The following is a 23,208-nucleotide window of genomic DNA, read 5'->3' as shown; positions in this document are numbered from 1 at the left end:
TTGGCTGGAAATATTAAGCAAAACAACAGCAAAGGAAACACACCTGGGGAGGGCGGGTGGGGAGGGGGAAGGAAGATGTGTTTGGCTATTTTTTGCATTAAAAGGAAAAATCGAACTACGCTCGAATGGTTTATTCGTGGGTAGGTGAAAGGCGACGGCTCCGTCACCTCAGGGGACGGGCAGGGACCCCTCTGCCCGCAGCGGGAGGGGGGTGGCTGCTGCTCGGGGGGAGCTCGCAGCAAGTCGTACCCACCTCGCACAGACGTTGGGGTGCAGATCCCATGGATCTGGGATCGGGGATCCACCTCCCTCCATGTCCAGCAGCCTCCATCCCCTCCAGCTTGCCCCGTGCCGGCAGCCCCATGGCTGGGGAGGGATGGGGTCTTTTTAGGGACCCCCCCCCCCCCCCCCAAATCAGGGTTTACGCCTGAGCTGCGCCCCTCTCTTGGCCGGGGAAGGGTCTGGCCAGGCTGCGCTTCCCCCTTACATCTACCCCGGCTGGTGCCCGGGGACCCCCTTGCCTGTGGGGTCCCGTGGGGCTGCGATGGCCCCTGGTTCCCCCCACGCTCTGGGGTGCACGAGGACAGCTCCAGTATCGGGGTGCGGCAGAGCAGAGTTGGGGGGAGCTGCAGCCGGGCCTCGGATTTACCGTTTTTCTTCCGGAAAAGCGCAGCTGGGCAGTGGGGGCGCCTGGCCCTTTAAGAGCGCTTCCCCCCGCCCCGCCTGTCGCCTGCGCTCTCCCGCCCGCCCGAGCGGGGGCGCTAGTCCCGCCAGTCCTCCACCGGCCCGTCATGCACCGCGCTCCCCCCCGCTCTGCCCCCACTCCCCCCTCCTCCCCCCGCCATTGTGCCTGGGAGCGCGGCGCGCGCGCGGGGCCGCGTGACGCCCGGGGAGCGCGTGTGGGCGCGAGGCGGCGGGCCTGGGCCATAGACGCGGGCCGGAAGGAGAGGCGAGGGGGTGGCTAGAGCGTCGCCCCAGCCAAGCAGCCGCCGCGGGCGAGTCGGAGTCCGCCAGGCAGCCGCGCCGCGCCCGCGCCCGGACAAAGCCGCCGCCGCCGCCCGCCGCCCCGCCCCACCCCGCCCCGCCAGCAGCCCCGCCGCGGAGCCATGTCGGCCAGCAGCCTCCTGGAGCAGGTAGGAGTCCCGCCGCCACCGCCCGGCCTTCCCCCTCCCGGCGCCGGGCCTGGCCCGCTAGGCGAGGCCGCGGCTCGGGGCCTAGCGGCGGGGCCGCGGGCCGGGCCGGGTGGACGCGGCCTTTCCCCCGCGCTCAGGGCCGCGCCTCCATTGTGCTGCGGCGCGGCCGGGCCTTCCCGCTTCCCCCGCCAGGCCGGGCCGCGCCTCGCCGGGCTCCCCGCCCGCGCCGGGGCCGCTTCGCCCCCCTGACTCACCGCTCTCCCTCTCTCTTTCCATGTCGCGCCGCCGCGCCAGAGACCCAAGGGCCAAGGCAACAAAGGTGAGAGCCCCGGGGCCGGCGGGGAGGGCTGGGAAATGGGGGATCCCGCGGGGAAGCTGAGCCTGTGGGGAGCGTGCCCGCGGGGGAGGGACGGGGAGGATCTCCTCCGAAATTCGCTGGGCATGTCCTCGGGTCTCTGCGCCTTTGCGCAGCGGAGTGGCAGGGAGAAAAACAAGCCATGGGCTGTGAAACCCGTCGTCGGTTCTGGGGCTGGGGAAAGTTTGCGGTTAGAGAGTGTTTTGTGCGGTGCTGAAGTGTCTTTCCGCTCCCTGTTGGGCTGAGCGTGGTAGATCATAGCTCGTAGGGGTTAGTGACACTGTAAGGTTTGTCTTCCAATACTTTAAGTCGGCAAACGTTCGAGTTTATCGGTAGAGAGCTTTCTAACGCTCTACGTCTCTTCCTCAGTGCAAAACGGATCTGTGCATCAGAAGGATGGGTTAAATGATGATGACTTTGAACCCTACTTGAGTCCCCAGGCCCGGCCGGTGAGTAAGAGTACCTGCTAACCGGCAGGAAGCACCAAGAGCCCGGTGGCTTCCTGCTGCTCTCTAGCCAAGGCGAATTTGGCATCCTTGCGTTTCCCCATCTCCACTGATTGCATTTTGATGTTTGCCAGCTTCCTGACCATAATATGCTATTTTATGTGTGTGTTTTTCCAGACAGAAAACACTGAATGCCATTAGATTGTGGTGGGTGACACATAAAGGTTTTAGCAACTTTTTGAGGCTATAAGGACTTCCTACAGTTGGTATTCAGCTTTTTTTTTTTTCCCCTCAGTGTAACTGTCTTGAAGTTATCATTTCTGCTCTTTCAGTTTTACTGTTATGACCTTGTTTCCTTGCTGGTTTCTGGCTCTTTACACCAAACGAGGAGATGCACTACACTGCGTTGTGAAATTGCTTCACACGATGCAGTTACGCTCTGAGGGCTTTTGGAAGATACTATCAACATTCTTATCTCTCCACCAAGTAAACTGAAAAATGCATGTCATGGGGTTTTCTCTATTTTTCACCAAAAACCCCGCAGAACACACATGTGATAAAGGCTGTTAAGACTTTTTGAGAACTTTAGTTAGAAGCTGAGCCAGAGAGCTTGTGATCAGCTCCTGAAAGTCAGACTTCCAGATACATTTCCTTTTAACTTTCTATTTAAGATTAGCTCCACTGTTAACTGTTTTTTGTTTGTTTTTCTTAACGAGCAGTAGGAGTGTGACACAACAGATGGAGTGCAGCTGATTAGATGGTACAAGTAAGCATTATAGATAAACATCTGTAGTAGCACTGGAGCAGTTAGTTCATTCTCTTGGCTTCGCTTTCTTCTCCAGTTGCGATTAGTAAAAATAAGCTGGTTTGTTTTCTCTTACTGTATTTTTTGATCATTTTTACGAGTCAGTATATTTTTTTATATGGTGGTGATGCATGTTTTAGTGCAACGCAGGAACAGGTTTCTGTCTCGCTTAAAACTTTCAACAAGTGTTTTTGTGCTAAAGATATGAGGCTAAATATTCTTTAAGGTCCTGTCAGCTGTTCATAATCTTCAGAATTCAGCCTGTCCATTAAGATAACTTAGTGCATTCAGCTCCCCGAAAAGTTACAAGCCTAAATTTGACCTGCTTATGGCAGGAGGGTGCAATTATGTTCTCAAGTCTTGAATGAAACTAGCTACTTTCCTGGTAGCTATCATTTGATGGTGGGGTTTTTCTACCCCAGAAATGATCATCACCACTTTCAGCTTCCTTCTGAATGTGGATGTATTTCCTGCAAAGCGTAGTTTTATTTAAATCTCCTAAAGAGAACGAAGGCTACTGTAATGTTAGAAGCAAAATGATATTTTACCTTATTTTGCATGCTTGATGAAGAAGTTCTGATTATTTAGTTTCTTTTTGTGTGTGTCACACTGGTAAAAATACATTTTAAAAATAAGGAAGTGACTGGAGCATGCCCCAGAAGGTAGAGCAGAGCTGTTGCTCTAGAAATTCAGCAGGAGAGAGGTAAAACCGCTGTGTTAACTTTGAATTAAACTTTAGGGCCACTTTATCTCACTTTCTCTCTGTGCTGTGTTGCTTGTCAGCTCTGATCCGTGTTTTGACACTCAATATAATAGAAAACAAAACCAAACCGTAGGGTTCAGTCTGGAGAGGGCCATGGTTCTGCTGAGCCAACCAGCCAGGCTCAAAAATAGAAAGGTGTCTAAGTGTGCACCTCTCCTCTGAACATGGGAAAGGGAGTTACAGATACGGCTCTGAAAAGCAGATTAAATGCAGCCCACTGCCACGGAGTAAAGCGAGTTGTTGCTGAAATTGCTTTCTGAGCTCTCCACACAAGCATGAGGTAACCAAGTTGTAAAGTTTCATGGCTCTTCATTCAGGAGATGCTGCTTCAGGAGTGACTGTTAGTAGCTTGTCAGCCTAGTAAATTAGGTTACTACGTATTTTAAAGTTCAGGTACGCAGTAGGTGATTCTTCAACAGTTTAAAAAACAAAAGCTCTTACAGCAACAATAAGCAAGCTTAAACCCTCGTTCTAGTCTGAGGCGAAGTAGTGAGTTTGAGGAAATAACTGTACAAAAAGTCTTAGTCATTGGAGAGAATTAAAAGCCGGTGAAGTTTTATTTGCATACTAATCAGTAAGTGTGTCAGTTGTGCGAGTGCAGGGTAGCAGAGCGAGGTGGCGTGTTTGGTAGCGAAGCGAGTTCTAGACATTCAGGTAGTGAGCAGCAGCGAGCCTGTCTTAAATCTGCTTTGAGCTGGCAGTGCTCAGCTGCTGTTTAACTCCTGTGCTCCCTCCTAACTACACGGAGTAGCTAGTGAATACAGGTAATAGCTAAATATAGACTATGTTAAAATCTCTCAGGAAGTGAAACATATCATGACATGTAAGAAACTGTTTGGAGGTGAGAAGGGGACAGGTTTTAATCCAACAGCGATGCGCTTTGAGGGAGAAGCTTGCAGAGAGGAAACTGCTGCTCTGCCTGCTGGGCTCAGGTTTTAGGTATGGGCCGGCATGTTTATGTTTCATTAAAGCTAATTTCCAGGAAAGTATACTGTTACTCTTATAATTGAGGGGATTATCTTTTGAAGAGACTTTGCTGGTTCAAAATAATAATATTTTTTTTTAAGTTTCTTCATTTGCCTTACAAATCAGTCAGTGTCAGTATTTGTGCTTTGGACAGGTTGAGCCCTAAAGGCTGCTCATTGGTTTGGGTTTAGCAGGACTGAGTTCCTCAATTAGTAAAACTACCCTGGGTAAGAGTTTTGTTACTAATTTGCTTTTGGGACCCCTTCTCTGGGAAAACGGAAAGGCTGGAGTGAGTGTCTCTGACTTTTCATGCATTCACACCGTGAAGTACCACAGAAAGCTTTTTAGTGTTTTACACAACAAAACAAACCTTGTCTCTGAACACGTTATGTTAAATAATTCCTGTTAATTTTTGTAAAGTTGGGGCTGGGTTAGCCCCAAACCTGTTGCTTTCCTTTAACTCAGTGGAAGGTGGAGAGGCAAACCTGCGATTTCTGGAGGGTGCCAGAGCCATCTTGAGAGCCTCCATAGATTTCAGTATGGCGTGAAGTCCTTCGGGAGCTGCACTTGGCACGTGAAAACATGATTCAACGAAAAATGGAGTAGAGCCTGCTGCAAGCCAAGCTTTTAAATGGGAACTGAACCTGACTTTCATCTCATCTGCATTGGGTTGGCATGTAAGCGGCTGTATAGCACAAGGCTGTCTGCACACAGGTTCAAATTACCGGATGATAATGTCCATTAGCATGGCTTTAACCGCTCCCCGGAGGGGGCGTTGGTTTGAATGCAAAATGACAGATGTTTTTCATGTAAGCAAATCTTGGTGATGTCTGAGAGTTCCCTAATTGTAAAATTAGGCATTCGTTTTCGTAACCTAAAGGCTGCTTGGATGTTAAAAGGGAGACCAAGGCATGGAGCAGCTTTTTTTCCTCTCTGAATTTGAAGCCTGCTTTCTTGTGCTGCTGCTGTCACCGTGCTGTGAAAGGCTCCTACTGACACCCTATTGATCACTCCCCATTTTCAGCTATTTTTTTAGTATGTGCCCACAGCACTGGAGCAGTTTGAGCTTTGAGGAACAGGCTTTAAATCCCTGTTTGTTCGCAAGTTCTTGGAATATTACAAGCTCTGAAACTTTAAATTGTGGGGATAAAGCTGTTTCATGGGCAATGAGTTTAAGGCAGGCAGTTAGGGAGATTGATGAATTTGGCAGTGTGCTTCCACTGGACCTTTTTGCTCCATATTCCACTTCTCTCTGCATCCTTCCCCCAAAGCCTCCCTCAAACACCAGAATAAGGGCTGATGAGTATGTTACACAGGCAAGAAAAGCCCTTTTTGGTAGTAGGTACAAAAACTAGAATATTTGGATGCTAGGTAAGATACTGTTTTTATAGCCTGAGCAGGAGCTCTGGGGCAGTGCAGTGTCCAGTCCCACATCACGCGTCAGGAACACGGTGTGCTCCCGTCTCCGCATGGGAAGCTGGCTAAGCCTTTGTGTTTAATCTTTCTGGCAATGAAACAGTTTTCAGAGCACTTCTAACAAAGGAGGTGTTTCAAGGCCGGGCCTGTTTATCTGCCCAGCCCTAAGGTAGGGAGGGGTGGGGCACGGGAAGTCTAAGATGGCTTTTTATTCCTGGTCCCTTGAAATTTGTTCAGCTCGTTCTAACTATTCAGTGCTTGTTTTTTGTTTTTTTCAGAATAATGCATACACTGCAATGTCCGATTCCTACTTACCAAACTACTACAGTCCCTCCATTGGATTCTCCTACTCCTTAGGCGAAGCTGCCTGGTCTACAGGGGGTGACCCGCCGATGCCCTACCTAACCTCGTACGGACAGCTGAGCAACGGGGAGCCTCACTTCCTCCCAGACGCGATGTTTGGGCAGCCAGGGGCCCTTGGCAGCACTCCATTTCTTGGGCAGCACGGCTTTAACTTCTTTCCAAGTGGGATTGACTTTTCGGCTTGGGGGAATAACAGTTCTCAGGGACAATCCACTCAAAGCTCTGGCTATAGTAGCAATTATGCCTATGCCCCCAGCTCGCTGGGTGGAGCCATGATCGACGGGCAGTCTGCCTTCGCTAACGAGACTCTGAACAAGGCTCCTGGCATGAACACCATCGACCAAGGGATGGCAGCCCTGAAGCTGGGCAGCACAGACGTTGCAAGCAGCGTCCCGAAAGTCGTTGGTTCGGCTGTCGGTAGCGGATCCATTACCAGTAATATCGTGGCGTCGAACAGTTTGCCTCCGGCTACTATTGCTCCTCCAAAGCCGACCTCCTGGGCTGACATCGCTAGCAAACCGGCGAAGCAGCAGCCCAAGCTGAAGACCAAGAATGGCATTGCAGGTTCAAGTCTTCCACCGCCTCCGATAAAACATAACATGGATATCGGAACTTGGGATAACAAAGGGCCGGTGGCAAAAGCCCCGGCGCAGGCCTTAGTTCAGAATATTGGTCAGCAGCCAGCGCAGGTGTCCCCCCAGCCCGTGGGTCAGCAGATCAATAACAGCCCACCGGTGGCACAGGCCTCGAGCGGGCAGCAGCCCCAGCCGCTGCCCCCGCCGCCGCCGGCCCAGCTGCCCGTGCCGCAGCAGGCGGCTCAGCCCACCCGCTGGGTTGCCCCTCGTAATCGCGGCAACGGGTTCGGTCAAAACGGAGTGGACGGTAACGGTGTGGGACAGTCTCAGGCCAGTTCTGGTTCTGCTCCTTCAGAGCCGCACCCGGTCTTGGAGAAGTTGAGATCCATCAACAACTACAACCCCAAGGATTTTGACTGGAACCCAAAACACGGCCGGGTTTTCATCATTAAGAGTTACTCTGAGGACGATATCCACCGTTCCATTAAATATAACATCTGGTGCAGTACAGAGCACGGCAACAAGAGACTGGATGCTGCCTATCGCTCCATGAACGGGAAGGGCCCTGTTTACTTACTGTTCAGTGTCAACGGTAGCGGTCACTTCTGCGGAGTAGCAGAAATGAAATCTGCTGTGGACTATAACACGTGTGCGGGTGTGTGGTCCCAGGACAAGTGGAAGGGACGTTTTGATGTCAGGTGGATTTTTGTGAAGGACGTTCCCAACAGCCAGCTGCGGCACATCCGCCTAGAGAACAACGAGAATAAACCAGTGACCAACTCCAGGGACACTCAGGAGGTGCCTCTGGAAAAGGCTAAGCAGGTGTTGAAAATCATTGCCACCTACAAGCACACCACCTCCATCTTTGATGACTTCTCACACTATGAGAAACGCCAAGAGGAGGAGGAAAATGTTAAAAAGGTAACTTGTTTGTCTGTCTCGGCGAAGTCCTGCGGGCAGGAAGTGGAGGAGGGCTGCCTTGCGCTGGACTAAACGTGGGCCTGAAGGCGTGGGCTCGTGAGCAAGCTCGGTGGGCATCGGTCTGCTTTTTGGCTAGCTGCGTGCTCGTGTGTGGAACCCGCTACCCAAATGGCAGCCCCTGTTTGGGGTGGAAATGGGTGCCAGCACCCCAGCAGAGCGGCGTGAGGAGGCTTGCCCAGCCCCTGCCTGCAATCAGCTGCCCTTCAGTTGCTCTAAATCTCAGCCTTCCCTGAGTGCTGTATTCTAAACAAAATTTATTTCTGTGCTATTGTCAGCTCCTGGGTTGGAACAGTTTAAAGTAGATCAGTGGGGGGTTTGGGGAGTTGTTAGAAAACAGAGCTGAGTCTTTGAACGGCCGCCTAATCCACCCCCTACCCAAAGTGGGGTCAGCGTGACAGATGTTTCCCACCACTTGTAAAACCTTCAGGAATGGCAGTTCCTGTCCCTCCCCAGGCAATCTATTCCTACGCTTAATTATCCTTCCTGTTAGAAGGCTTTGTCTAATGCCCAACCTAAATCTCCCTCGCTGCAATTTAAGTCTGTGACTACTTGTCCTCTCCCCGAGCGGGTCATTCTGTGCCTCTTGGCAGCTAGTTTGGCTGTTGGAAGCCAGTGGGCTGTCGCCTGCGTGGGCACTGCCCGGCAGCGTGGCACGTGAGCCGCGCTCCTCACCCGCCTGCAGCCACGCCGGCTTGCCGCTTGGGCCCGTCGGCTTGAAGCCTGCTGTCATCATTGATTCGTTAACGGGAGGATTGCTAATTGAAAATTCGGCCCAAAATTCGGTGACCGGTGGGCCTCGAATCTTACTTGGGTACAGCTGTGTTGAAGTCACCTGTGGCTGACCTTCCCCGCAATAGGGGTCTTGCTTGTATTCGATCAAAACAGTAATTAGAAATTAGCATTAGCACAGCTTTCTGGTAGTTTGCCAAGTTTTCTGACGATCTCTTTAGTTTCAGCAATGGGGAATTTTCCAGCCAACAGTTGAAGAACAGAATCAGGAGCTGCAACCGCTCACCCTGACAGTGAATGCAGCTTTAAATTTTTTTTTTTAATATATTTTACTTGAACCATTGTCTGTATAAATAGCATCACCCATACACAAAGGTGGTCACATTTTGCAACCGATGCCCTGGAACTTACAGTGCTCAAAGAAAATCTCTAAGGGAGGAATACATTGCAAGGTGTGGAGGTGTAAACTTGGTTTTTGTGAGAACCTGAGTATTTTGCATGACTTCACATCCTAAAATTGTTCCGCTTGGTATCCAGCCTGTACTGAAGTGGTGATTTCTCTTTTACTAACTGAAGTTTTGCATGCAATCAGAAATCTAGTCTGTGCAGGACATCTCAGGAGGTGGGACTTCTCGTATGCTTCAGATCTGACTTCAGGAAGCAAGTTTGCAGCGTGAGAGGGGCAGACCTTGGCGCAGTGGGAGAACGCAAGGGAGCGGGGAAAATGCTGCTGGAGGGCAGGTGGGGGATGGATGGAGGAGAAGAGTTAACGCTGGGTAGGTGTAGGCAGGTAGGAAGCAGAAGGAAGAACATCCGAGTGGGGAAGGCTGGGGGAAAGCGGACAGATCGTGGTCTCTTCCGCTGGAAAGCTGCAAGCGGTTTGTAATGTCTTGAAAACCAGTAAGATATTAAAAATGTGCCTTAGCAGTTTTCTTAAAACTGTAAACCATCTTTACTCATCTTTCCAACTGCATTTTGAAGTCTCCTCCCCTGCTTGCTTCAGTTTTCTTCGAGGCGTGCTAGCGCGTGAGGGTCAGAAGCGGAAACGGTCGCTGATGGACGCTCGGTGCGGCAGCACCCTCCTTTCTAAATGCTGTTTGAGTTGATTCAGTGTGGCGCTCCGGTGCAGAAGTGGTTGATTAGAACATTTATTCTTTGGAGGGGAACTTAGTCATCTGTCTCTGGAATTCATAAGCAAGGAGGGAGCCTTGTAGATATACAGTTGGTGTTTGCTTTTTACCACTGACTCACTCTTTGTTGCATGCTCAGGGCCACTGCCCTGTAACATCCGGCACAGAGGAAGTGACTTGGTCTTTCTTTCAGCAGCAGTTTGACCTCCTCGATTGCTCACTGACGCAGCCCTGAAGATGAGTGAGGTTTCTGTAACTGCTCTTTCATGGTTTCATTGAGAAGCAGTCATTTTTGCTCAAGGAGGGTGGTTGTTTTTTTTTTCTGGAGTGAATGCTGACGGGTACCCTGGGACTGTGGGTGGCAGAAAAACCCAAGCCATGCTATGTCTGCCTTGAAGCATCACATGTAATCACCTGGATTAAAAAATATATCAGAAACCAGAGTTGAGGCAAGTTAAAATGCTGCTCTGGCAGCAGCCGGTGGTGCAGCTCCCTGCCTGCGGTCTGTCAAGCTGCTTTTGTGTCGGGGAAATCCCACTGCTACCAGCTCTTTGTCTTTGCCACCAGTCTTTGGATAGCAGCGATATGTTAATGTTCTGCATTCCTCTTCCTTGAAGCTTAAAAGTCTCAAGGTTTGGCTTGTTTGGAACTTCTAGAAAGCTGCGATTGTTTCACTTGGCTTTAATTTGCCAAAACCTTTGTCTGATTAGCAGTTTGATTCCTGCTTGCAGCAGATGGATGAGTTCTTGTGAAAGTCAGGGAACTCTTGAATATCCTTTTAGACTTCTCACCGTTAGTCACTTCAGAATTACCTAAAATAGTTCCAAGAAGTCATATGAAAAACGCTTTGCTTAGTGTTTGTGCTATTCCCTGTTGGCTGGTGAAGGGGCCGGGGGGGGGTAGACAGCTCAGCGTTGAAAAGACTGAAATCATGCTCTTGCTTGTCCTTTTCTGTTGCCCGTGCCCATCTTGTCCTCAGAGACTAATCTCCATTTCTTTCGAGTGTCTTGCTTTGCTCTACTAATCCATTTTTTCAAAAGGTTTGGATGTTCCCCTGACCCAGAATGATGAAGCTGACTCCCAGTGTAATCCCACATAGGATTTCTTGAAACCTGTAACAGCTGCTTTTATGGTAGAGCTTGTTACCAACTTCTTCCCTGTAAGAATTGTTTTATCTTTGTTGTTTTGTTTTTTTTACAATAACAACAACAATCCCCAGCCCATAGTAACACACTTGTATTTCTAGGAATGTTGCAGTGACCTCAGTGTAAAGAGCTTAGATAGTGATCTGCTTGCGTGTGAAAGGTTAACAACTTGTGTTTTCTGGAAAAGCGATGAATGTCAGCTCTCAGGAGAAGTTTATTTTGGTTCTTTCTCCCACTGCCTTGCCCAGAGTTGGGGTACTTGACTACTGGCAGGTTCTGGGGATTTTAGGAAGGCTGTCCCATGAAAACCAGTCCTGTCCCTTCCAGGGCCGGAGCGCTCAGTTGTCAGGTTTGCAGTTGAGAGGAGACACTTCGTGTTGGGACTTTGGTGGGTGTTGAGTCAGGATGAGCTGTGCAGGATGGGGTGGGGTTTTTGTGGTTTTTTTCAGGCTGAGGTATACCAGCCTCAAAACAGAAAGGCATGATTTGCCAGATTGCAGCTATTATTTCCAGAGATGTGCTGCTTTGGGTCTCAGCTGACACCGTCTGCTGGTTTAAGGAGTATTAATAGTGGCAAGTGTCACTGCCCCCCTCCCTTAGAAAATATGATTTAAGGGAAAACTAAGTGGTGTTACGTAAGCCTATTTGAAACTAGCAGACTGTTTCACAGTTGCTGTAAAAAATAAATGTTTTCTGAGGTATTTTGCAAAGGTCTTTTTTTCTTCCTAATTTGCAATCTTGGAGGGGAGGAGAGGGCCTGTTCCCTGTAGGGTGGGCTAGCACTTTTTCTCCTGCTGTTACAGTCGTCCTGGCTAGTGCTGAATTTGCTTTGGCTTTACCGTATCCAACAGGACAGTGTTTCTGACTGTAATATTCAATTCCTGGATATTGCATATCCAGGCAAAGCCAACTGTTCCCTGTGACAGCAAGGGAACGTGGCTTGCACTCGCGCAGTTCCTTTCATCCCGTGATCCCAAGGCTGTTTGCTCTTTCTGCTCCAAATCCCGGCCGTAGTGAAGTTAATTGATTGATGCACCAGGACAGAACTTCCTTACTGTAAATACCCTCTGCTCTTTGGCAACGCACACAGTTTCTCTCAGTTTATTTCCAGGCCTTTTAAATCCTGTAAGTGTGTGTCCGTGCTCATGTATTTGCCCAGTAATAGAGGAAACGGAAACCATACTGCTTATTCTGGTAGTTTGGTGCTGGCTGTTTGACATAAGGAGTGCTTTGTGCTTATGATATTTTTAAGCCAGCACTACAAAGCCCTTAACAGCATTCTCCTGTATTTTTGGTTGTGTTCTAGCTTTGTTTAAAGGCAGGAGAAAACTGGAGGGGAAGGCTTAGATCTGGCTGGTGTTTATTCCTTATTTTCTGCTGTAAGACAGAGAACTTTTATTTGCTCATCCCTAAAACTGGAGCAGCTGGGAGCCATTTCACTGCAAGTAAAGTGGAAGTTGAGTGGTGGAAGAGCAACCTTGTAGCCCTGCCTCTCACTTTTAGTATCTTGTTAAGCAGTCTTTAATATTTCAAGATAACGTTTTGTTAATATTATAATAAAATACAATGTTATAATGTTTCAAGTCGAGTTGTTGAGGTTGATTTAAGGAGCTGTCAAGATGTGTTTTTTAAAATTGTTTTTTGAAGGCTGGTGATGGGATTGTTTTTCTCTAGTCGCTGGGCCAGACGCAGTGTGGGCTGCATGCAGGGAGGAGGTTTTGCACCTCTTGCAGATGTGGTCAGCAGCAGGGGCAGGTTATTTCGCTTCCTGTTCTCGTGAACTTGTTCCCAGCTCACTTGTTGCCCCCTTGGTGTGGGCAGAGCTTTGTGCCCCCTCCTATCCGGGTTATTTACACCTTGGCTGGGTGACTTCAGCTCCAAGTTGCAGATTACCCTGAACTGATCATTCTTACCAATATGTCAAATGCATTCATTATGAACATACTAATGACTTCAAATGAACATCTTAAATTTAAAAAAAAAAAAAAAAATATACTTTGTTCTTCCTTCAGCAGTTCAGCATGTGTGTGGCTGGCAAATTCCCTAGAAACAACGTGGGGGGTTTGGTATGTGAGAAAGGAGTATGTAAGATGTCAGCGACAGTGGCTTCTTCTTTTCAAGCGTTCTGGGTAACTTGCTGACACTGAGCTTAATAGCTACTGACACAGGCATCGTGTTTTGGGTGATTTTTATTAACAGCTACTTCTCCAAAAAGATGTAGCTTTCCTTAGAAGATAAGTATTTGCCAGCCATTTTGTTCAGTGAAAGCACCAGGGCACGGTCCTGTTCAGTTCCCTGGATTTTCTATCTGGTGCAGAAGTGCAGTGGGTCACAACACGTTGCTAAAAGCTGATTAGAATCCCAAGAAAACTGTTAAAGTACATTGATACGTGAGCCTTGTGTGTGCAATACATCAAGAATAGCTTCATGCACAATGTTCCTCACTTGTTCTTAAAGAAAATGTATTCTGCAACAGTTTTTTTGTCTGAAAAGTTGCTTTCTTCTCTGTCTTCTGTAAAGCGTTACGTGACAGGTATTCATTTAGCTTCTTGTTCTGTACTGTGCGATGGGTTTTGCCACAATTATTAGAGTCCTCTCGTTTTCCTGGATGTTCTTACGTACCTGGTAGCAATCGTACGATCTTATGGCTTTGAGTTAATAAACCAATTCCTTAGCGGTGCAGAACGCTGGACGCTTGCCAGCTAGAACTGTGCCACCCTGCTTTTACTGTAGCAGAGTTACCCAGGGAAGCCTCCGTTAACAAGGATTGTCATTATCCAAGCTGATGACTGGGATAGAGAGTTGATTGTAGCTCCATCCAGTGACTAGCTGCCCAGTGTGAGGCTTTTTAATTGACACATAAGTCATGTAATAGTGCATTTGAGCAGTTAATAATAAAGCGTTTGGATTTTGTAAGCCATTCTTCAGCAAGAACTTGGAAATGAAGACTGCATTTCTGTTTCCATATCATTAGAACTTTTCTTATTAAAAGGACAGTGCTGAGATTTTTTTTTTTTTGGTGGTTAACTGCAGAGCTATTTCTTGTAATGTAATACCAGTTTAGAAGACTTAGATAAAAATCTACCTAAAACTGTCTTTTGTTTCTAATCTTGGGGGGCAGGGAGGGAGAAACCACGTTATTTTAGTTTCCTTCCCTATGTGTTTCTGTACACATGGGGAAGGCTCTGCTCTCTCAGCTCTGTTATTTGCAATGTGATGACATCTCCTGTAAAATGACTTCAGAGAATTTCCCATTGTCATCTAGAAACTTTAGGAAATCATGAAGTCATGATCATGACCTTTTTGGCTCTTGCAGGCCAGCCTGATTTGGGGTTCAGCTGATTTGAGTGCTATGATCTTGATACATTTAAAGGAGAGGGAAAAAAAAAGTTGAAATACAAAACTGTGTTCCAGTGAATACTGCTTTGTGTTCCATTTCAAGTGGCAGTAAAATGAGGGTACACATGAACGGCTATAGGGAGTGTTGGCTATTTTACTTGAGCTTGTGAATTCAGCTCTTCGTGGTTGACAGAAGTAGGCAAATGGATCTCCTCTTGTCCTTTCATAATACAGAACATTGTGGTGCATTTTTCTTGTAGCACAAAGTATTTCTTCTGCCTTACGTGGGATGGAGGTAGTATTTTAGGCTCAAACACAAGAACAACTGCAGTGGGTCGGACCATAAGTCTGTGTAGTCTAGTGTCGCATCTCTTGTGGGTGCAAGATCTGCAGGTCTGCTGGACACGTAGAGAGACGTTGCTTGAGCATCCTTGCTCTCTCTTTCCAAGTACAAAGCTCCATGTGCAGCTCATGAGCAAATGCTTCAAAGGACAGTACACACAGTTATTTATCCATCTCTGAAGGTTTTCCTTGCCTTTAACAATTTATGGCTCAGGAATTTCTTTGACCTGGAGGATGTGCCTTTGTCTTCAGTAGCTCATGTTGTCCAAGATTTTGATGCATTCCTTGAGGAAGGATCCTGCAGCAGCAAGTTCTTCAGCTTAGTTATGTGTTGTGTAAAGAAACATGTCCTTTTGGTTTGCTCTGAGTCTGCCTCATGATGCTCCCTAGTTCTTGCGCTGGAAGAAGTGGTGAGCAGTTGATGTCAATGTCCTCTCTGCCTGCTCTGCTTTTACAGTCATCTCTCTTCCAGGCTTGAGAACTAGAGCATGGTGGCTCTGCAGATGGAAACGCTTCTGTCCTTTGCTCATCCCTGTTGTTCTTCTCTGACCCTTTTCCAGTTACTCTGCATGCCCGTAGAGATGGAGACGAGCAGAGCTACACGCTGCTCGGGATGGAGGTGCCGCTTGGTTCGTACGAGGGCGTAGTGATGTGTTCAGTTCTGAGTGATGTTTACTTTTCCTGATGGTAGGCGTTTTCCTGGAGTTACAGATCGTAACCCTGAGCTCATATTTCCAATTGTTAATGGTCAGTTTGGAGCCTGTCATCTCAGAGTTAGGACGGTGCTTTTTCCCACATGCATCATCTGATTTACCTAAACCAGGCAGAACAAATTCACTGTCTTGTTCAGCTGCTTTTTCTCACAAAGTCCTCCATTTCTTCAGCTGCTGTTTTTTTTTTTATTACTCTGAATAGCTTTGTATCATCACTAAACTTTGCCACTTTGTTATTCACTCCTCTTTCTAGATCTTTTATGAATATATGGAACCACAAATTCTAGTGAAGCTTCACGAGTTTTCTCCACACGAGATCATCCAGTCCTTGGCATTGTGCTTGCATAGTGTGACAGAGGACAGCACAAAGGCATTATTAACTTTACAGCAGTGAAGATTTTGAAACATGAAAGTGGGGGTCCTTCCTTTTTCTAAAAAATCATGTGGCACTTGTTTTCCGGTGCTAATATTTTCTGATATGATTTAAAGTAACCAAAGTCATGGAACACATTTTATGTGGACCCAGTGAGAAGCAACACTAGTCTGCTTAAAAAAACCACCTTCCTGTATCTGGTGTGGGTCAAAACTCTGACGTGATGCTCAGTCAGCCTCTGGTAAATGCTGTCGGTATTTCGATGCTATTTGCTTAAACTTTCACATTAACTATTCCCATTACTTTCATCCATGCTTTCTTCCCTGCTTTGTGAGGATTTCGGTGTGGACAGATAGGTCCAAGCCAAGTGCCCTGCTCCATAGTGGGGAGATTGAGCTGCCCAAATGGGAAGTGTTGGCAGACTGCAAAAAGAAACATGGCAAACTTCTCATCCCTTGTAGTGACAGGGAAGAATAAAGATTCCCTGGTTTAAGACAAGGAGAATTTTCTTCCTTCCTAACGACTTGAAAGGACTTGTCGTTTTGCTTGTGCTCCAAAGCCAGCAAGTCCACTTCCAGTCCCTAGTGGGAGCCCAGTCATCCTCATGTGGAGTGCCACTGGGAGCCCTTCCAGGCCACTCTGCCTTGCTCGTTGCTCTAAATATTCATGTATGTTCTTAGCTTCTTCTCCATTCAGTTTCCTGCACGAGTTTTGCCCTGTGGGACAAGGCTCTCTATGGGAGGGTCATTATAAATGTTTATGAGAATTGGGCTGCTTTATTCCTGCAATCAAATGTGATGTTTAAACAAGAAGAGGTTCATTCTTTGCAGTTGGTTGCATCAGTTTTAAAGGTTCTAGGGAACAGCAGCTGCCTGCCCATGTCAGACAGCTAGGACCACCTCGCTTGTGTAAAACCCACTGCAGGGGGAAAGTCCTGGCATTCTTCGTGTCCTTCTTACCCCCAGCCCCAAGCTGGTTGCTCTGACATGGAAATTCAATGTCTGCTGTAAAGTGCGTGACCACTGTGGTGTTTATTTTCCCTGATGTTAAGGCATGTTTTGGCTTGCAGCTGTACCTGAAGAATTGCATCTTGCTGTTCCTTATTTATTCTCCGTGACTTCATATCCTTCTGGCTAAATGGTGAGGTGACTGGGGTGTAGCAACGCTGTGGTGTGCTAAGGTTTCGAGAGGAAACCAGAACTTCCTAACTGCCCAGCCATGCGTGCTCAGCGTGGTGGCAGGGGACACTCTGGTGCTTCCTGGTGCCTTCTGCATTTTGGGGGCAAAGCCTGAATTGCAGGGGCTGACCAGGCACGGTTGCATCCCTGCTTGGTTCATGCTTCTTCAGTGATGTGAGTTTGCCCCTTTTGGGGTTGTGTAGATATTTGGGTTTGCTCCGTTAGCTTTCGATCTGTAAAACAAAAGGTCTTTCCTGCTCTGACAAAGAGTCACTTTTATTTGCATATCTGCTGTCTTCGTTCTTGGTGGTGAGCTCTGTTACGTGAATGGGAGATACGATGAACACGTCTGACTGTAACCAGATCACTACCTGATTTTTATCCCTTTCCTAGGTGAGACAGACTAGGATGTAGCTGTTCTCTGTAACTGATGGCTTTCTAATGCTGACATCAGTAAAACCTCATGTTTGGTTTGTAAATCAGTTAGGACTCAAGGCTGTTTGGAGCAGATGAGCATAATAAGAAAGTGAGGCATCATCCATCATTTGTGCTGACTGTGACCATGCCTGGAGCTGATCCTGCCGGGAAGGCTGTGCCGGGCACGTCTGAGGAACGGTGTGCCCTCACTCCTGATTTCTTAAGGCAAGTCAGATGTTTGCCTCCCAGACACGGGCGCATGGAAATCCCGCTGCGTTGTTTGCTGGGATTGCACTCGGTGCGCGACAGGCAGTGGTGGTGGAAGGAGAATTCAAACAGCAAAACGCCGCAGCGCTGCAGCAAGCGTCGTGGGCTGAGTCGGGCTGTTGAGCAAGGTGTCTGATGAGCAAGGCCAGTAGCTGATTGCTGGGTGTCTCAGCCCTTTGGGAAACAATTCTTTCCCAGAAAGAGTGGTCAGAGAGTGGAATAGGCTGCCCTGGGAGGGGGTGGAGTCCCCATCCCTGGGTGTGTTTAAGGGTCGTTTGGGTGAGCTGTTGGGGGATGTGGTGTAGGGGAGAACTTTGTAGAGTCGGGCTGAGGGTTGGACTCGCTGATCCCGAGGGTCTTTTCCAACCTGAGCGATTCTGTGATTCTGTAATACTGGTAGCATAGACTGTACTCTAGTGAGGTGATCTCCTCCTGTTCCTTTGTGAGCAGGTACTGGGTGAGTGATGCCTTTTGTAGGACCTTCTCAGTTTGAGGCTGAGACTGCTTCCTGGCCTGCCTGATGTCTTTGGGCTGCTGCACTGCGCCCCAGGTCAGACAGGTCCAGATAAACCATGGTTTGTGTGCTGCACGGCTGGAAGCTTGTGGTTCTTCTCCAGGCCTTCCCTTTGATTATAGTCTTCTATTTCCCCATCTGTAGTGTGGTAATAATATCCTTATCTTTGCCGGAGGAATACTGAGGTTGAATGTTTATTGTTAATCAAGGTAAAAGCCTCTGAACAAATGTGCAGCATTATCACCTATTGTCATCATTTCTCGATACAAACTCTTGAGCCTTTTGTTGTTGCTGCCTCCCCACAGTGTGACTAGATAACATAATCTCTCATCAGCCTTCTCCACCAGCTCGTTCAGTTGCTGTTATCAGGACCTGGTTTGTGCTACTGCTGCAGCCCCCCAGTGATGGGACTGAAGTGGCTTCAGTGGGATGATTACAGAGGGCTCCTACCTCCACACGCTTGCCTTGTCTGAGCTCGGTGCCTCTAAACACCACCAGCCCTGAAGCACACTCGTGGGGACCTGGGGGTGTCAACACTTGATTTCAGCGATGGCGTGCGTCTTTCTGGTCCTCAGTGTATCGCTCTGCACTTCAGCCCTTTCAGTGCTGCCGTGCTCCTGCCCCCCTCCCCGGTCACTGAGGGGTTTGATAGATGGAGACGAGAGTCTGAGCTGGTGTCTTTTTCTTGCTCCTTCCACATGGATCAGTAAGTGGCCCAGGTGCAATGAAAGAGCAACCAAAGAGAATAAAACATTTTCTGGTGGAATCTCTTTGCTCTCCAGGGACTATGTGCCAGAGCAAAGCCCAGCGTGTGTGTGCAGATGCTGCTCTGCCTTCTCCTGAGCTGTCCCACAGCTGGGTGGGCTGTGGGTTACCCCATCCCACAGCTCAGGATTTTGGAGGACGATGAGCCCAGGACAAACGTTTGCAACACTGCTGACCTTTGCTGTGTGTTCTGGTAGATCTGTTTGCTGCTCTGTCATGATGTGGGTGCTCACTTGTTACTCCACAACACCCTGAGGACCAAGATGTGTTCCTGGGATGTGCTGCAGTTGGGCTGGCAGATTAGATAGTATAAAAAAATCCTTCAGGCCCTGGCTACCCCCCTTTCCTAGGAGGAGACAGCAAGACAGTGGCTGTGGATCTCCCAGAGAAGAGCAAGAAAAGCAATACTGAAATTAGTGGAGAGTAGAGCTGTGCCTTCCCTGCCAGCAGTGCCCTCAGCAGCGCCCGTCGGCCGGGCAGAGCTCTTGGCTGGCTGCCTCCGCATCTCCCGGCGCAGAGGCTTGGCTGTGCCTAAAGCCCTGCTCTTCCTGGAGGGCAGGAGAGCCCGAGGGCGGTGGTGAAGTCAGGCCCTGCACAGCCCGCGGCAGGTGTGGTTAGATGTCGTGCTGCATTTTTCTGTGGCAAGCTCCTTCGGATACTGTTGGCAACGCTGGTGGAGGGGAGTGGTAGTTCTGTGTTGGTGTTTTGAGGTTGAATAGCAGAAGTCTTAAACAGAAGACTGCGTTGAGAAAAATGGGGCTATAATCCACCCTGAAGTTAAGATGTTCGCTTCGGTCCCCTCTTTAGCTTGGGGATATCTGCTCCAGCTTCTTTTGATGGTGGTGCCTTCTGTTCTGGCACACTGGGATTTTGGGGGGGGGGGGTGTCACTTTTGCAGCGAGTTGGGTCCTATTTCCTGCTCCTTGTTAACTGTACGCTGGCCTCAGAAGTGGCTTCATCTTCACTGTGAGAAGTGACTAATCAGGGGTCCATCTTCTCTAACGGGCCAGCACACTCAGCTGGACCCTGGGCCACCATGTGCAGCCAGCCCAGGACACTGGCCCTGGCTGCTGACGGAGAGGGGGGTGACTGTACCTGGCAGCCAGCTTATCCCATGTCTGCGTTCGGGAAGACGGAGACATTAACTCAGGCAGTTGCAGCTTCTTCCCGAAGGAATGCGTCACGTTGCCATCTGTCCTTGTTTAATGTAACGTGCTGGCTGCCGAGCCAGGCAGCAGAGAAGGAACAGAGCTTGGCACCTTCCTTTTGGTTTGTGGCTTTCCCTGCAGCGCTTGTTTTACTTCATGTTCAAGGCTGGCTTTGCTTCCCACCGTGGTAGAGGTTTTTTTGCTGTTGTGCAATGGTGTTTTTTAGCAAAGATTAGCACCTGCAACAGATTTGGGCAGACTTAACTGGAGAAGAAGAGAATTAAGTCGATTTATGTGGGGCAAATATTCTTGAAGAGAAGGTGTGCCTTCGTCTAATCCCTCTCCCCAGAAGGCAGTCAGTCTGTGCATGGTATCACATGGGGCTCGCTTTGCCATCCAGCTCATGCAGAGGAGTTGGAGCTTGAAGCCTCCTTGGGTCACCGTGTGCGTATGGCTGAGGGGCTGCCAAAGCCTGGGGTATTGTTTCGAGCGGGATGCATGGCCTCCCTTTTTGGGAAGGTTTCTAAGAATAGATGACTCTACATGCTGTTAGCCCGGGGTGGAAGCTTCTCGGAGACAAGCTCTCCCTGGATTTAGCGGTGGTGGCAGAGGACGTTGTTTCTTCAGGCAGCCCACATGCTTCTGGCAGAGGTTGCCAGCGAGCTGCCGGGGTGGAAGGGGAGGTGCCTCTGATCACCAAGTCAAGGTGGGTCAGGGGGAAAACAGGACACAGGGGACACAGCCCGGGCAGAGCAGCAGACTGGCAGGGAAGCATCCTGAGCTGAAACAACCAGCTATCGGTTTCAGAGCCCAGACAGGGTCCCTTCTGTACGTGACGTAAGTTAACGCACGGAAGAATCCATGTTGCCTTGCTCTGCCAGCGAGCACCTACTGCCGGTGTTGCTTTGCTGTGAGGCAGGACGGACTTAACATCTCTTAGGTCTGGCTTAGGTGGCAATTAACTTGCTCCATCACTGAGCGTGGGAGCCAGAGCCAGAACTCAGTAGTGCCCTTCACACAAGAGACTGCAGGGACTGTGCTCGGAGAAGATGCAGCCGAGAGGCAGGGGGGAGCATCAGCCAAGAGCCCTTTAGCTGTTGACGGGTTTTATTTTTGAGGTGGTGTCATATGATCTGGAAATGGCACTTTGAACACAGGCTGGGCAGCATCTCTGAACCCTTTGGGATGGTCTAGACCCACTTGAGTGCAAAGCTGCTGGATTTGGACTTAATTGTAGCACATGGTGCTTGGCACAGGAGAGGATATAGTAGCCCTCGATGCCTGGGTATATTTGGTGCTGTGCTGCCTGTTCAGCCCGGGGTAAATGTTTGTCTGGACAGTGTGTTCCTTCAGTGCTGGAGGAGAGATGGGGATGAACACCGAGGGGGTGGTAGCAGCAGTCTGTGCGAAACCCCTGTGAACCTGTTGGCTTTCGAGAGAGATGCCATCAGTAGGTTTCAGAGTTATCAGTGAGATGTTCTGCTGGTAGCCGTGGGCTATTTCAGGCCCTGCAGACCAAGGCAGACATCAGTACTCCCTGGGTGTGAGCCGCTCACATGCGAGCTCGGCTGAAGGTGCAGGTGTGCGCAGCGCCCGGGGCTGGCGGCCTGCCCTGCTCCGACAGCAGCTGGGCGCAGGCAGAGCTGCGCCGCCAGCCCCGGCGTTCCTTCCTCGCTTCCTTTTTCTTCTCCACGATGCAGGGGCGCTCCCCAATCCCCACAGCACTCCCGAGTCCTCTCCAGCCCAGAGCTCTGCTTTGCCCCGGTGCTGGTTCCCAGCCTGGCGATGGCTGTGGGTGCTGCAGGTCCGTGCCCGGGAGCAGGGAGCTCTGTCGCCCCGCTCCCAGCCCACACTGCCTGCAGCTGCAAACTTCAGCACTGACCTAGACTCACTCTTTTTATTCACCAATTCTTCCTCGGTTTGTCCTTTGTGGGTTTTTTGGGTGTTTTTTTTCCCCCCTGTTCTTCTTTATGCTGTTAAACCTCCAGCCTGGAGCAGCCTGGCGATGTCTGTCCTGGGGAGAGCCCTTAACTGAAGGATGCTGCCGTGAGGAAGGAGAGAGGAAGAGAACCGGAGCTGTGGTAGCAACAGCCCTCGTTAAGGGGAAACGTGATGAGCTGGTAGACCCAAGCGGTGTAATACGTCGTCACACGCGCTGTACGCAGCTGCAGTACCTCCTCTGCAAACAGAAATGCTCTTTCTCAGACTTCGCTCACGTGGGACAGGCCTCTGTCGCAGATCCACGTGCTGAAACGCTGACGGGCGAAAGCGGTGAATAAAACTGCTCTCTGCTAACGTGTTCTTCTCTTTTCTTTTGCAGGAACGCCAAGGCCGTGTCAAGTAAAAGGCCATTCCTCCCACAGAGACTGCAGCAGAGATTGCATCCCAGCTATCTTTCAGAGCGAAAAAGAAAGAGCAAAAATATCCCACAGAGAATTAGGACTTTTTTTTTTCTTAATTTCATTGACTTCAAAAAGACTCTTACAAACTTGCAGTTTAAAAAAGAAAAAAGTATTGGAATTTCACAAGACATAGGACTTAAAAAAAACAAAAACAACAAAAAAAAAATCCCTTCTAGGTAGAGTATAGGTAAAAACTGTCCCCTTTCTTTTGGCTTTGGTTGTGATTTCAGAGCATACGCTTTGTTTTTTGTCTTTTTACTATGTTTTTTCGGATTTTAAAGTCCGTAAGTGGCATATGCCTTTTTTTCTCTAATTTTTAAACCCTGCCGCTTCCCTTCCTTCCACCCCCTCGCGCCTCCTTCCCCTGGTTTTGACATTTGCACTTGGAACACCGAGTTGTAACATCCACCACAGAAAGTGGAGTAACTTTTTTTTTTTTTCTTCCCCCCCCCGTGGCCTGGAAGAGGAGGAATTCTACGAGGAAGTTGGGGTTTTGGCCGAAGAAGATTTGAACAGAAATTGTCCATGAGGTGGTGTCTTAAAGGTGGTTCATTTTTCTCTGACCCTTTGTTACTCAAAAGTCAAGTACTAGGAGTCCTAAGAAATGTTCTGTTCTTGTGCATTATACGGATTTACAGATTAAGTCTGGATTAATTTGATTTTGAAAGCTAAGAACAGTGGTAAAAACTTGTTTTGTTTACAGGAAAATGAATTTTGGACAAAAAAAAAAAATATTGTAAAATGTGTAGTGAATATGTTTCTTCAGTTTCTTGTTCAGCCAATGAGGAATGGGCGTTGCCTTTCTTTTCACCATTAATCACTTCTCAATAATAAACGTGAGATCCTGTTGAGCATCACTGTTGTCTGCCGCTCCCTTTTCAGCCGTGCCGGTCCGCGGCGTAGCGAGGACACGCACCTCGTTGTTCCCCCTCTGCGCAGCAAC

The 23,208-nt window shown here is 49.0% G+C and overlaps 1 protein-coding gene across 3 annotated transcripts; it reads left to right on the top strand.

The window, feature by feature from the left end:
- Positions 1 to 893: 893 nt before the first annotated feature.
- Positions 894 to 23,122, top strand: YTHDF2 (YTH N6-methyladenosine RNA binding protein F2). Of its 3 annotated transcripts, XM_074807222.1 has the most exons (5): positions 894 to 1,133; positions 1,428 to 1,452; positions 1,858 to 1,937; positions 6,163 to 7,743; positions 22,184 to 23,122. In XM_074807222.1, exons 1-5 carry the CDS (start codon positions 1,107 to 1,109, stop codon positions 22,205 to 22,207), a joined length of 1,737 nt encoding a protein of 578 aa, XP_074663323.1. In that variant the 5' UTR covers positions 894 to 1,106; the 3' UTR covers positions 22,208 to 23,122. The 3 variants fall into 3 exon arrangements, with proteins under 3 accessions (XP_074663323.1, XP_074663327.1, XP_074663326.1); XM_074807226.1 differs by lacking the exons at positions 894 to 1,133; positions 1,428 to 1,452; positions 1,858 to 1,937 and adding an exon at positions 2,154 to 5,145; XM_074807225.1 differs by lacking the exons at positions 894 to 1,133; positions 1,428 to 1,452; positions 1,858 to 1,937 and adding an exon at positions 5,150 to 5,277.
- Positions 23,123 to 23,208: the final 86 nt, after the last annotated feature.

This window comes from Strix aluco, chromosome 26, assembly GCF_031877795.1.
Source record: "Strix aluco isolate bStrAlu1 chromosome 26, bStrAlu1.hap1, whole genome shotgun sequence".
Classification (NCBI taxonomy): Eukaryota; Metazoa; Chordata; class Aves; order Strigiformes; family Strigidae; genus Strix; species Strix aluco.
The sequence above is the reverse complement of the archived record's forward strand: the minus strand, read 5'-3'. Positions and strand labels throughout refer to the sequence as shown.